The sequence below is a fragment of the Berghia stephanieae genome, chromosome 2 (assembly GCF_034508935.2).
Source record: "Berghia stephanieae isolate SIO BIC M18660-M18661 chromosome 2, UCSD_Bste_1.3, whole genome shotgun sequence".
Taxonomy (NCBI): domain Eukaryota; kingdom Metazoa; phylum Mollusca; class Gastropoda; order Nudibranchia; family Aeolidiidae; genus Berghia; species Berghia stephanieae.
In genome coordinates, this window is record NC_088361.1 from 104,535,996 (window position 1) to 104,550,995 (window position 15,000).

The 15,000-nt window shown below is 39.3% G+C and overlaps 1 protein-coding gene across 1 annotated transcript in view; it reads left to right on the top strand.

Annotated features, from left to right (window-relative positions):
• The window catches only part of LOC144966143 (receptor-type tyrosine-protein phosphatase-like ida-1), a 367,489-nt gene that overhangs the window by 106,902 nt on the left and 245,587 nt on the right, over positions 1-15,000 (top strand). The window contains exon 3 of the mRNA XM_078902260.1: positions 12,339-13,187. Coding sequence (XP_078758386.1) covers positions 12,339-13,187 — 849 coding nt within the window. The remainder of the gene's footprint in view (positions 1-12,338; positions 13,188-15,000) is intronic.

Sequence of the window (15,000 nt, forward strand, 5' to 3'; positions counted from 1 at the left end):
TGGTTCTCGGGGCTATTTTTACAGTCCGTAAACATGGTTCTCGGGGCTATTCTTACAGTCCGTAAACATGGTTCTCGGGGCTATTTTTACAGTCCGTAAACATGGTTCTCGGGGCTATTTTTACAGTCCGTAAACATAGTTCTCGGGGCTAATCTTACAGTCCGTAAACATGGTTCTCGGGGCTATTCTTACAGTCCGTAAACATGGTTCTCGGGGCTATTTTACAGTCCGTAAACATGGTTCTCGGGGCTATTCTTACAGTCCGTAAACATGGTTCTCGGGGCTATTTTTACAGTCCGTAAACATGGTTCTCGGGGCTATTTTTACAGTCCGTAAACATGGTTCTCGGGGCTATTCTTACAGTCCGTAAACATGGTTCTCGGGGCTATTCTTACAGTCCGTAAACATGGTTCTCTGGGCTATTCTTACAGTCCGTAAACATGGTTCTCGGGACTATTCTTACAGTCCGTAAACATGGTTCTCGGGGCTATTTTTACAGTCCGTAAACATGGTTCTCGGGGCTATTTTTACAGTCCGTAAACATGGTCCTTGGGGCTATTCTTACAGTCGGTAAACATGGTTCTCGGGGCTATTCTTACAGTCCGTAAACATGGTTCTCGGGGCTATTCTTACAGTCCGTAAACATGGTTCTCGGGGCTATTTTTACAGTCCGTAAACATGGTTCTCGGGGCTATTCTTACAGTCCGTAAACATGGTTCTCGGGGGCTATTTTTACAGTCCGTAAACATGGTTCTCGGGGCTATTCTTACAGTCTGTAAACATGGTTCTCGGGGCTATTTTTACACTCCGTAAACATGGTTCTCGGGGCTATTTTTACAGTCCGTAAACATGGTTCTCGGGGCTATTCTTACAGTACGTAAACATGGTTCTCGGGGCTATTCTTACAGTCCGTAAACATGGTTCTCGGGGCTATTCTTACAGTCCGTAAACATGGTTCTCGGGGCTATTTTTACAGTCCGTAAACATGGTTCTCGGGGCTATTCTTACAGTCCGTAAACATGGTTCTCGGGGCTATTCTTACAGTCCGTAAACATGGTTCTCGGGGCTATTCTTACACTCCGTAAACATGGTTCTCGGGGCTATTTTTACATTCCGTAAACATGGTTCTCGGGGTTATTCTTACAGTCCGTAAACATGGTTCTCGGGGCTATTTTTACAGTCCGTAAACATGGTTCTCGGGGCTATTCTTACAGTCCGTAAACATGGTTCTCGGGGCTATTCTTACAGTCCGTAAACATGGTTCTCGGGGCTATTTTCACAGTCCGTAAACATGGTTCTCGGGGCTATTCTTACAGTCCGTAAACATGGTTCTCGGGGCTATTTTTACAGTCCGTAAACATGGTTCTCGGGGCTATTTTTACAGTCCGTAAACATAGTTCTCGGGGCTATTCTTACAGTCCGTAAACATGGTTCTCGGGGCTATTCTTACAGTCCGTAAACATGGTTCTCGGGGCTATTTTTACAGTCCGCAAACATGGTTCTCGGGGCTATTCTTACAGTCCGTAAAAATGGTTCTCGGGGCTATTTTTACAGTCGGTAAACATGGTTCTCGGGGCTATTCTTACAGTCCGTAAACATGGTTCTCGGGGCTATTCTTACAGTCCGTAAACATGGTTCTCGGGGCTATTCTTACAGTCCGTAAACATGGTTCTCGGGGCTATTCTTACAGTCCGTAAACATGGTTCTCGGGGCTATTCTTACAGTCTGTAAACATGGTTCTCGGGGCTATTTTTACAGTCCGTAAACATGGTTCTCGGGGCTATTTTTACAGTCCGTAAACATGGTTCCTTGGGGCTATTCTTACAGTCGGTAAACATGGTTCTCGGGGCTATTCTTACAGTCCGTAAACATGGTTCTCGGGGCTATTCTTACAGTCCGTAAACATGGTTCTCGGGGCTATTCTTACAGTCCGTAAACATGGTTCTCGGGGCTATTCTTACAGTCCGTAAACCTGGTTCTCGGGGCTATTTTTACAGTCCGTAAACATGGTTCTCGGGGCTATTCTTACAGTCCGTAAACATGGTTCTCGGGCTATTCTTACAGTCCGTAAACATTGTTCTCGGGGCTATTCTTACAGTCCGTAAACATGGTTCTCCGGGCTATTCTTACAGTCCGTAAACATGGTTCTCGGGGCTATTCTTACAGTCCGTAATCATGGTTCTCGGGGCTATTCTTACAGTCCGTAAACATGGTTCTCGGGGCTATTCTTACAGTCCGTTAACATGGTTCTCGGGGCTATTCTTACAGTCCGTAAACATTGTTCTCGGGGCTATTCTTACAGTCCGTAAACATGGTTCTCGGGGCTATTCTTACAGTCCGTAAACATGGTTCTCGGGGCTATTCTTACAGTCCGTAAACATGGTTCTCGGGGCTATTCTTACAGTCCGTAAACATGGTTCTCGGGGCTATTCTTACAGTCCGTAAACATGGTTCTCGGGGTTATTCTTACAGTCCGTAAACATGGTTCTCGGTGCTATTCTTACAGTCCGTAAACATGGTTCTCGGTGCTATTCTTACAGTCAATATCTCGCCCTACGTTAGCGTATTGGTCACCAAGCATTACATATAGATAGAATGCGCTTGGCCAAGGAGTTCACAACATTGCCATCCGGAAGTATAACGGACCAACACACAAACCATGTGTAACCATGAACTTTTATAGTCTGGTTAATACAGTTTAGTGAGAACAACTCACAAACGCGGATGGCAAAACAATAACAAAGGCTTGAGTGACGTCATCTTCATATTATCTATACATCAATGCTTCGGAGTCTCTTGGACTGTTCGATTTAGCTTATCATAAAAGCTTTATTTTTCGTCCTCACTCTTGTCCTGTTGTGGGGCATAACAAACAAACAATTAAATTACTGTCAATTTAGCATATTTTGAGTTGAATCTTGCCTTGAGCAATCGTTCTGCCATTGGCTTTCCATTCTAGTCGAGTCTTTGTTGCTTTGTTGTTTTATTTGGTAATAATAGACGAGAGATGCTGTTTAAATGTACAAATAGCCCCGAGAACCATTTTTACGTGACTTTAAAAATAGCCACTACGTTTCTATAAACAGAAAAATTGAAGATTCTTAGAGTTCAATTGGTGTTTTTGTTGTTTTCTTTTAATATTTTTTTTTTTTTTGGTGTGTATAGTCAATGGAAAGGCGGGGGGGGGGGGGGGGGGGGGGGGGGGGCAGCGTGACTCAGCAGCACGGTCTTAGCTTCGTACCCGAAATGTACCGAGTTCCATCACCCGCCCCTGCGCTGTGTGGCCTTGAGCAAGTCATCCGCCTCGCCCTAGCTCAATTTGAGGCGCTGCACTGCGGCTGAAGCCTGGGTTATTCCGGTCTTCCCTATTGATTGAATAAAGGAAACTTTGTTTTTTTTAAATTATTTTTTTTCAAAAATAATTATCTGTTGAAAACAGTTTGTAAGAATCATGAAGTACTTTTGTATGTCATTGTATGGTGTGTGTTTTTTTTTTAAATGTTGGTTGATTCACATGTATCTAGTTTTAGCCTCATCCGAACTAATTAATCAGTAGATTTTTGACCAATCAAAATATGGTATTTGTGACACACCTTCACACATGCTCGGACAAACATAGTTGGTTGTTTATAGATAGTATGCAGATGACGTCACTCAGGCCTTTGTTATTGTTTTTGCCATCCGCGTTTGTGAGTTGTTCACACTAAACTGTATTAACCAGACTATAGATAGTATGCAGATGACGTCACTCAGGCCTTTGTTATTGTTTTTGCCATCCGCGTTTGTGAGTTGTTCTCACTAAACTGTATTAACCAGACTATAAAAGTTCATGGTTACACAGAGTTTGTGTGTTGGTCCGTTATACTTCCGGATGGCAATGTTGTGAACTCCTTGGCCAAGCGCATTCTATCTATAAACAACAATGTGAATGAAATCGGCCTCTCTCTGATCGTTGTTATTGTTTTTATACCGCAGATGGGTGATTGACTAGTTATCACACGATTTTCTCGATCAGATAATAAACGTTTAAGCTTACACATGATTTTCTGTTTTGGTTCTATAGATAGAATGAAGATGACGTCACTCACGCCTTTGTTATTGTTTTTTTTTTGTTGCCATCCATGTTTGTGAGTAATTCTCACCAAATTGTATAGATAGTTCGAAGATGACGTCACTCAGGCCTTTGTTATTGTTTTTGCCATCCGCGTTTGTGAGTTGTTCTCACTAAACTGTATTAACCAGACTATAAAAGTTCATGGTTACACATAGTTTTGTGTGTTGATCTGTTATACTTCCGTCCGAATGGCAATGTTGTGAGCTTCTTAGCCAAAGGCTATCTATTGATCAAGCGGCAAAACAGTGGGTATTTTACTCAGACATAATATACATGTGTAGTTCACTATGTCTACCAATCACTGCTATTGTTTACATTATGACGTTAGTCCGAGGGGCGTGGTTATCGAAGTGTCTATTGTTCTTGACATGTATATATTATTCCTTTTCTGCTGCAGCATTGGAGAAAACTGGATTTAGCACTAAATGAGTGGTGATTCATGTCTATGTACAGCCACGTCTGTGTGAATAGGATCGTTTATAATTAGTCAAAACGTCATCAAAGCCCTGATTAGGTCTAGTTAGTCAAGTTATCATTAGCCTAATAATAATAATAATAATAATAATAATAATAATAATAATAATAATAATAATAATAATAATAATAATAATAATAATAATAATAATAATAATAATAATAATAATAATAATAATATTGCTTTGACGACAATCTCGTACCAATCTCATGGTGGTGGGCTGGACGGCGGCCTTAGGATATGTGGGTCGTTGTGGTCGAAGCTGAAAATTTCTTAGATAAATAGAAGTTTATTAGAAATATTGCTTGATCTATTCTTTATTCCCATTTTATCTATATAATATCTATATATCCGTCTATCTATCTATCTATCATTCCATCTATCTATCTATCTATCTATCTGTCTATCTATCTATCTATCTATCTATCTATCTATCTATCTATCTATCTATCTATCTATCTATCTATCCCTCTATCTATCTATCTATCTATCTATCTATCTATCTATCTATCTATCTATCTATCTATCTATCTATCTATCTATTTATCTATAAATTATAAACACAACAATCATCAAATACTAGTGCTCAACTTCTTGATAAAATGAGCTATTTATAAAATATTTTAAGTATGATTATGATCAACTTCTACCTATCTATCTATCTATTTATCTATCTATCTATCTATCTATCTATCTATCTATCTATCTATCTATCTATCTATCTATCTATCTATCTATCTATCTATCTATCTTTCTGTCTATCTATCTATTCATCAATCTATCTATCTATCTATCTATCCCTCTATCCATCTATCTATCTATCCATCTATCTATCTATCTATCTATCTATCTATCTATATATCCATCCATCTATCCATCCATCTATCTATCTATCTATCTATCTATCTATCCCTCTATCTATCTATCCTTCTATCTATCTATCTATCTATCTATCTATCTATCTATCTATCTATCTATCTATCTATCTTTCTGTCTATCTATCTATTCATCAATCAATCTATCTATCTATCCCTCTATCCATCTATCTATCTATCTATCTATCTATCTATCTATCTATCTATCTATCTATCAATCAATCTATCTATCTATCCATCTATCTATCTATCTATCTATCTATCTATCTATCTATCTATCTATCTATCTATCCATCTATCCATCCATCTATCCATCCATCTATCTATCTATCTATCTATCTATCCCTCTATCTATCTATCCCTCTATCTATCTATCTATCTATCTATCTATCTATCTATCTATCTATCTATCTATCTATCTATCTATCGATCTATCTATATATCTCTCTATCTATCCATCTATCTATCTAACACCGTCTTATAAAGCATTATGTATACGGTTAATTGCGAGACCTTAATGTCTTTATTCTGATTTAACGCAGCAAAGCCCAATCGGAAAGCAAGTTTGGAAAATAAATATTATCTATGTCGTTAAAAGCGTACTCATTTGACCGCCTACGTGAAATCTGTGAAGTTGTTTTTAGCAGTCCGATGGATGTACATTATAATATAGATAGAATGAAGTTGACGTCACTCTGGACTTTATTATCGTTTTTTTTGTTGTCGTTTTTTTTTTTGCCATCCGCGTTTATGAGTAATTCTCACTAAATGTATTAGCCAGACTATAAACGTTCAAGGTAACACAGTTTTTTTTGTGTGTGTTGGTTCGTTATACTTCCGGATGGCAACGTTGTGAGCGTCTAAGCCATGCGCATACTGTCCATATGTGACCATTCGCCTCAAAACGGTATTAAGTCGGGTTGGTTAAAATGTTAAAAATTGATTTTAAAGCCAGAAATATCAGACTTGTGTTGAGTTTGTATGTTTTATTGAGGAGAATGGATGCCATATTTTAGGGTGCTAATGCCAACAATTTATATTTTTGACCAGTTTCACATTAAATTCGCCTTTTAAGCATGTGGTTCGTTCCGACATAATACCGTTTTGAGACGATGGGTCACATATATATAGGCGTTATACAATATGATTCTATAGTCTGATGTCACGTCGCCTAGCAATGAGCAGCTTGGTTCTAAACAAAGAAAATCGGTACTTTTTATTCTTCATGCTGGCAAGAACTTTTTCACATGTCATGTGATCAGAATGTATAAAAGTCAAAACATTATCAGATTGATAATGTTTTACTCCTCTGGATAAACTTTTATGCTCGTAGGAGAAGTATTGCATATGGGCGTCCGCCATTGTTCCGATAGTTTAGAGCCAGTTACTAAGTTACTCTGCTTAATTACGGGGGAACTGACGTCATGAAAGCGTATATATTCGTGATTTGGTAATCTCGTGGGCCGGTCCGCAAGGCCGTCAAACGGTCATACGGTCAAAGGCGGGGGATAAGCCTTAATTATTTTGTTCTAGGTCAGAAAATCAATGAGGGTAGGGGGATGGAGGGGGGGGGGGGGGGGGGGGGGGATTACGATGATTTTGAAACAGTAGTTGGTGCGGCTATGTGGTCTAGTGGTATGGCACGCGTTTTCGGATCGGAAGGTCCTGGGTTCGAGCCTCGCTGGGCGCATTGTTGGTAGCCTTATAGAAGAAGGATCTTTACTCACATTCTCTCACCGTACTCAGGTGTAAAATGAGTACTTGGCCCTTAACAGCGTTGTATCTGTCCGAATAAAAAAATGTAATATGGCCTAACAGGCTTCATAATGTCCCGTCTTAAATGTTAAATGTTGCTGTTGGCCAGGGAGCACTTGTAAAGCGCTTTGAGCACGTTTAGTGGACATTGCCTACGAAAATAGAAATCTTTCGTCTCAACGGATGTTTGGCAGGGGACACGATAACTCAGTCGGTTGAAGGACGAGTTTTCTGGTCCAAATTTAATTATTTTATTTTGTCCGTCAGCATAGGTCTTTTATATATTTATTAGTATTATTTTTTTTTTAATTTTGAGCTTTATATAGCGCAATATCCACTAAATGTGCTCTAAGCGCTTTACAAAGGGTCCCTGTTCAACAGCAACGTTTGACATATAGGACGGGACATGACGCCTGTTGGGCGATATTACAATTTTTCGGACAAAGACAACGCTGTTAACGACCAGGTACTCATTTTACACCCGAGTACGGTGAGAGAATGTGAGTAAAGAGTCTTTTCCAAGGACTCAACTATGCGCCGAGCGCGAGGCTCGAACCCAGGACCTTCCGGTCCGAAATCGAGTGTCTTACCACTAGACCACATAGCCGCACATTATTGTCAATTAGACATTTATAATTCTGTTTTATTTGATTCTATATCGTCGTATGTATCACGTGATTTGGAATTGAAATAGACCTCGCCGTGACCTTCATGTCACGTGGTAGGTAATTATTGTGACGTCATTGAGATATATTATAACCAAGGCAACGAGGCAGATTCCGTCTGTAATAAAATAATGGCACGTTTTTACACACTCACACACACACACACACACACACATAACGTGAAACGGACAAGGGTAATTGCTCGCTATCCTTTGGATAGGACGTCTATAATAAAATAATGGCAGGTGTTTATACACACACACACACACACACAAAGCGTGAAACAGACAAGGGTAATTGCTCGCTATCCTTTGGATAGGACGTCTATAATAAAATAATGGCAGGTGTTTATACACACACACACACACACACACACAAAGCGTGAAACGGACAATGGCAATTGCTTGCTATCCTTTGGATAGGACGTTAGTCTATCTCAAAGTACTTTCCGTCAAATCTAACAGACTCAACTACCCATTCACTGATATGCATGTGGACCGGGGGAGGAGGAGGGGGGGGGGGGGAGTCAGAACAAAATCCCGACTGGACCCGGGATCGATCTTGGTCCCTTTGCGTGTGAAGCGAGTGCTCTACCAATTGAGCGTCTAAGAGATGCGCATACTGTCTATATGTGACCATTCGCCTCAAAACGGTATTAAGTCGGATTGGTTAAAATGTTAAAAATTGATTTTAAAGCCATAAATATCAGACTTGTGTTGAGTTTGTATGTTTTATTGAGGAGAATGGATGCCATATATTAAGGTGCTAATGCCAACAATTTATATTTTTGACCACTTTCACATTAAATTCGGCTTTTAAGCATGTGGTTCGTTCCGACATAATCCCATTTTGAGACGGTGGGTCACATTTAATCACTTTTTGGCCAGAAAACTAGTTATCCAAATACAGATCGATTAAAATGACCCTTAACTTCTAATTGTCAAAAACTCTCAAACCTGGGACTTCAGGAATGTACCAAAGGAAATCCAAGATTTGAGAGTTTTTTACACGATGAGGGTCGATTTAAATGATCAATTTTTGAAAGGCGAATATTCTGGATAACATTTTAAAACTGTTTTTACTTTTTTTTTACATTCAAAGTAGATACGTCAGTAATACGCTTCAGCAGTCGTAACGTCACTTCCCTCGTAATGACGCCTGGTAACTTAGTAACTGGCTCTAAACTATCGGAACAATGGCGGACGCCCGTATGAAATATTTCTACGACGAGCATAAAAGCGTATCCAGAGGGAAAAAAAACCCCATAAATTTGATCATGTTTTGACTTTAACACATTCTGATCACAAGACATATGAATAGTTCTAACCAGCATGAAGAATATAAAGTAACGATTTTCTTTGTTTAGAAAACCACGATGGCCGCCGTTGCTGGGCGACGTGACATCAGACTATTGAATCCAATTTGTGATCTGTATAATCAGAAGCTAATACCAATAGTAACTTGATATACCTAAATGCCATTTTACGTTATAATGATAACTATTCAAGTGACCACGATCATGTTCACTATGACGCCATCCAGCCACGAACACGTGACGTGACGTGGAAAGGAACTGATACGCCCATCCTCCTACAAATTATATAGTTGCTGGAAGCCTAGCTTAACTCACTCAATCCTAGAGATTTTTGCTCCTTTTCAAAACTGGAAAAAAATGTATTAAAAATAAGCATGTACATAGATTAGTTTCATTTCAACTACCATAAACATACAAAAACTAAAAACATTAGCTTTGATACTAGACTACGCCTATAATTTGTCTCAGAAAAATGTAATAAATAGACATGGGGTAAAAGTAACTCGGGTTAACTACGGATATAGTCGGTGTTAGGGTTGAGTGAGTTAAAGATATCATATTTAATGTCAAGATCTTCAAAAGGTTCGGTAAAAAAAAAAAACAACATCCGAACATAATTTACACATGCGGCTATGTTGGTCTTGTGGTATGGCACTCGCTTTCTGATCTGAAGGTCCTGGGTTCAAGCCTCTATCGGCGCATAGTTGAGTTCCTTGGAAAAGGCTCTTTACTCACAATCTCTCACCTTTCTCAGGTGTAAAATATGTAGCTGGCCGTCAACAGCATTGTCTATGTCGGAAAATAAATTGTAATATCGCCTAAGAGGCGTTGTGTCTCGTTCTACATGTTACGTGTTGTTGTTGATCAGGGACCCTTTGATAAGCGCATTAAGTGGATAATGCGCTATATAAAAGCTCGAGGTATTGCACATTGCCTCTGCAGTGTATTGTGTCGCGTTAAACCAGATGCAAATATAACATAGAAAGATTTTTTAGAGTTAAATTTAGCAAAAGGGCTGACCTTTAAAAAGTTTTCGTATTTTGATGTTTAAGAGACGTTTGTGCTTATATCTAAATCAAATTTAATGTGCTTATTTAATATTCTCTTAACCAACTATAGTAAATCACTATAATCATATGCGGCTATGTGGTCTTGAAGTATGACACTCGCTTTCGGATCGGAAGTTCCTAGGTTCGAGGTCCCTGCCCAACAGCAACACTTAACATTTAGGATGAGACATGTCGCCTGTTATGGGATATTACAATATCTTCGGACAGAGACAACGCTGTTAACGGCCAGGTACTCATTTTACAACCAGAGAACGGTGAGAGAATGTGACTAATGAGCATTTTCCAAGGACTCAACTATGCACCTACCAAGCGAGGCTCGAACCCAGGACCTTACGATCCGAAAGCGAGTGTCGTACTAATAGACCACACTTAAGTCTAGAGTTTGTTGCTTTGCTTCCTCCATGTTTGTTGATTGGCCATGTCACCATGGCAACGGGCAGGGCGCTAATGACAGCCATTAGAACCACAGCTGTGATTAGCTCGCATGACGCACATCCCTTTATAGCGCTACTAGGAACATTGTTATACAATATACATATTCCCTTATAACGTTGTTAGTCACAGTATAGTCAATCGGCACATCCTTTTATAGCGCTACTAGGAACATTATACAATGTACATGTTCCCTTATAACGTTGTTATTCAATTGGCAAATCCCTTTAAAACGCTACTGGGAACATTGTTATACAATATACATATTCCCTTATAACGTCGTTAGTCACAGTATATTCAATCGGAACATCCACCCTATAACGTCATCGTCAAAATGACTGCCTTATAATGCATTATTTATTTGTGTAACTACCATTGCAGCTGTAGATGATGAGGAGGATGGTTGTGGTGGTGGTGTGATGATGATGATGATGATGATGATGATGATGATGATGATGGTGATGATGATGATGATGATGATGATGACGACGACGATGATGATGATGATGATGATGATGATGATGATGATGATGATGATGATGATGATGATGATGATGATGATGATGATGATGACCGCGATGACAGTAACGAAGAAGAAGAAGAAGAAGAAGAAGAAGAAGAAGAAGAAGAAGAAGAAGAAGAAGAAGAAGAAGAAGAAGAAGAAGAAGAAGAAGAAGAAGAAGAAGAAGAAGAAGAAGAAGAAGAACAAGGAGAAGAAGAAGAAGAAGAAGAAGAAGAAGAAGAAGAAGAAGAAGAAGAAGAAGAAGAAGAAGAAGAAGAAGAAGAAGAAGAAGAAGAAGAAGAAGAAGAAGAAGAAGAAGAAAACGGTGATGATGATGATGATGATGATGATGATGATGATGATGATGATGATGATGATGATGATGATGTTGATGTTGTGCTAGTTAATATCTCCACTATATAAAATTTAATTCACAGCAATTGCGATAAATTATAGAGACACTTCAAGGCATGAAGTGATGTGGTTTATAGAGCAAGGGAGGTAACAACTAAAATATTGTTTTTTAATCTCAAGTCATACGGGGTTATCTCCCATTGGCTTTCGTCATAACATTTTTATTCTCTCCCTTTCTACATTTAGAAATTATGAACTACATTGTTTTATCACCCTTCTCCGCATTCTCATCTCCGTCCTCTTCTTCCTCCTTCTTTCCCCATCCTCTTTTTTTAAAACATCTTATTTCCCGAACTCCTGCTCATAAAAAAAATAAATACATCTTCATCATTATCGCAGTATAGCAGTCATCGAAGCGGTTAAAAAATGTCCTTCATAGCCATTGGGCCTAGGCACCCGGAGTTTATCCCGGTTTCTATAGCGTGAAAGGGACAATATCAATTGCATGCTATCCTTTAGATAGGACGCTTGTCTATCGACAAATACTTTCCGCCAAATCTAACAGACTCAGCTACCCATTTACTGCTGGGTGGACAGGAGGGTCCGAAAAAAAAATAATTTCGACTGCACCTGGGATCGATCTTGGTCCCTTCGCGTGTGAACCGAGCGCTCTACCAATTGAGCTATCGGGTACCCCCCACTCTCCCCCCTACCCTACATCGAAGCGGTAACTTAATCATTATTTGCAATTAATTTCTTTTTTCCATTGTTTCATCCTCAGATCTTCTATTTGGAAGCTGCCGAAATGTATTCACCCGTGCTCTAACCGGAGACATTCGATTCCACCTGGAACGAGGGGAGATAACTCGCCTGGAGAAATCCATTAGAAAACTCGTCAAGGGCGGTTTCACTTGGAAAGACGCCTTCACACAATGCGCCCTACAAAACACTTTACTAGAATTTAGTCGTGGCAGGCTATTCGACCCAATTAAATGTGAAGACGCGTTAGGAGTGACGTCATCGGAATACACGGAAGAAATGAACGAGGAGATTGCCAACGTTCTATTAAAACTTCTAGAAAGCGGTGACCTAGATTTGGCGGATATAGAAAACATGGCGGTCGAAGACCCGGCCAATCAGCTCGTCAACTCAAATAAACGGGACGAGATCGTACAAGTTCACAAGTATTTTGATAAATCTACGGGTCAGTTAAAAAGAGACCCATTTTTATATCGGGAAGACCCGTCTTCCGAGTATATTTATATACCCTCCTCTGATGAAACAGATCAAATTAAGGCTCCAACTGTTGACGATAGGTTAGCTAGCTATTTATTCAAAACACAAGAAGAAGAAGATGAACAACAACAACAACAACAACAACAACAACAACAACAACAACAGCAACAACAACAACAACAACAACAACAAGAGAACAGCCTCGAAGACAGACCAGAATTTCCATATTTTAAATCAGATGAGGCGGGTCAAGAAATCGGAGACGCACTTTTGAATGGATATTCCAATGATGACAGCGGTGAGTCTCGTGAGACGTTGCTGGGACAGCCGACGCTTCAGGAACAGTTCGGACCCATGGAGGACATCAGCATGCCTGAGATCGAGAACAATAAAGGTGAGAACATCACGCATTGGTACATGGTACCACAAAAAAAGTAGTTCTTCAGAGCCATTCGGCCCATGGAGCCAGAGTATATCCCAGTTTCTATATCATGAAAAGGACAATACCAATTTTTTGCTATCCTTTGGATTGGACGCTAGTCTATTTCAAAGTACCCATTCACCGCTGGGTTGACAGGGATGGGGGGTGAGAGGGAGGGGGGGGGGTTCAGAAAAAAACTATCGATTGCACCCGGTCCCTCTGCGTGTGAAGCGAGTACTTTACCAACTGAGCTATCGGGACCCCCACCTGATACATAAACCCTCAATTCTATGATGAGTTACGGTGACAAAATTGAAAACAGGATTTGGGTGAGATAAATAATATGTGCGGCTATGTGGTCTTGTGGTATAACACTCGCTTTCGGATCGGAAGGTCCTGGGTTCGAACCTCGCTCGGCACATAGTTGAGCCTTTGGAAAAGGCTCTTTGCTCTTATTCTCTCACCGTACTAAAGTGTAAAATGAACACCTGATTGTTAACAGCGTTGCCTCTGTCGGAAAAAAATTGTAATATCGCCTAACAGGCGTCATGTCTCGATCAACATGTTATGTAAGCTGTTGGTCACGGACCCCTTGTAAATGGCGTTGCGCACGTTTAGTGGATATTGCGCTATATGAAAACTCAATTTAAAAGCTCAATTTAATATGTGAAAAAGTGTGCTTGCTGTTTTTTTTTTTTTTTGGGCTGTTTATTTAATTGTAAGTTTCTTTCTTGCACCGCAGAGGATCTTGATTCGTGGAGACAGTTGACCGGCAACGTGCTCAAGAGCACAAGCCACGATGGATGATGAAAATAAAAATAAAACAAAAAAGTAGGGGAAGTGTTTCTCTAGCGTCTATTCCAAGGGAAGACTGGAATAACCCAGGAGTAAGCCGCTTTGATTAATAAACGTCAATGCAAGGGAAACAACTGTACTATAACAATAGGAATTACTTGAGTTATCTCCCTTGCATAATACATTTTGAGGAGAAGATAGGAAGAAAGGAAACAAAAAAATAAATAAAAAACAATAAAAATCTTGTGCTCTTCTCTACCTCTAAAGAGTTATTTTACTTCACCCAACAGTGTAATGTGCACATCAGCTACACATATGATACATAAAACCAAGAACAATATGAATATGACAACATTGAAATGACATTTGATAACATACAACCAGATCAATATGGTATCATTTTTAAAGTTAATTTTTCATTCTGTTTCATCATGATGACATATGCCATTAGTGCAGATGATTGATTTATCTCTACCAACGTCCCTTCTTTTACATAGTTATTCTCTCTTTATCTCTCTCTCTCTCTCTTTCTCTCTCTCTCCCTCTCTCTCTCTCCCTCTCTCTCTCTCTCTCTCTCTCTCTCTCTCTCTCTCTCTCTCTCTCACTCTCACTTTCCCCTTCTTTCTCTCTCACACACACTTCCTCCTTCTCTCTCTCTCTCTCTCTCTCTCTCTCTCACACACACACACACACACACACTTTCTCCTTCTCTCTCTCTCTCTCTCTTTCATTCCATGATTAGAAAAAATGCATGAGGACAAAGAATATATATATATATATATATATATATATATATATATATATATATATATATTATATATATATATTAATTTTCAATTTCCTTTCTCTAGTCCCTAATAATACAATATATTATATTTAACCAATCTCTAGTGTAGATATTAAACATGTTTCATTAAACTTAATTTTGATTTTGATTTTCCTTTCCCTGGTCCCTAATGATACAATATCACATTTACCTATTCTATATTTT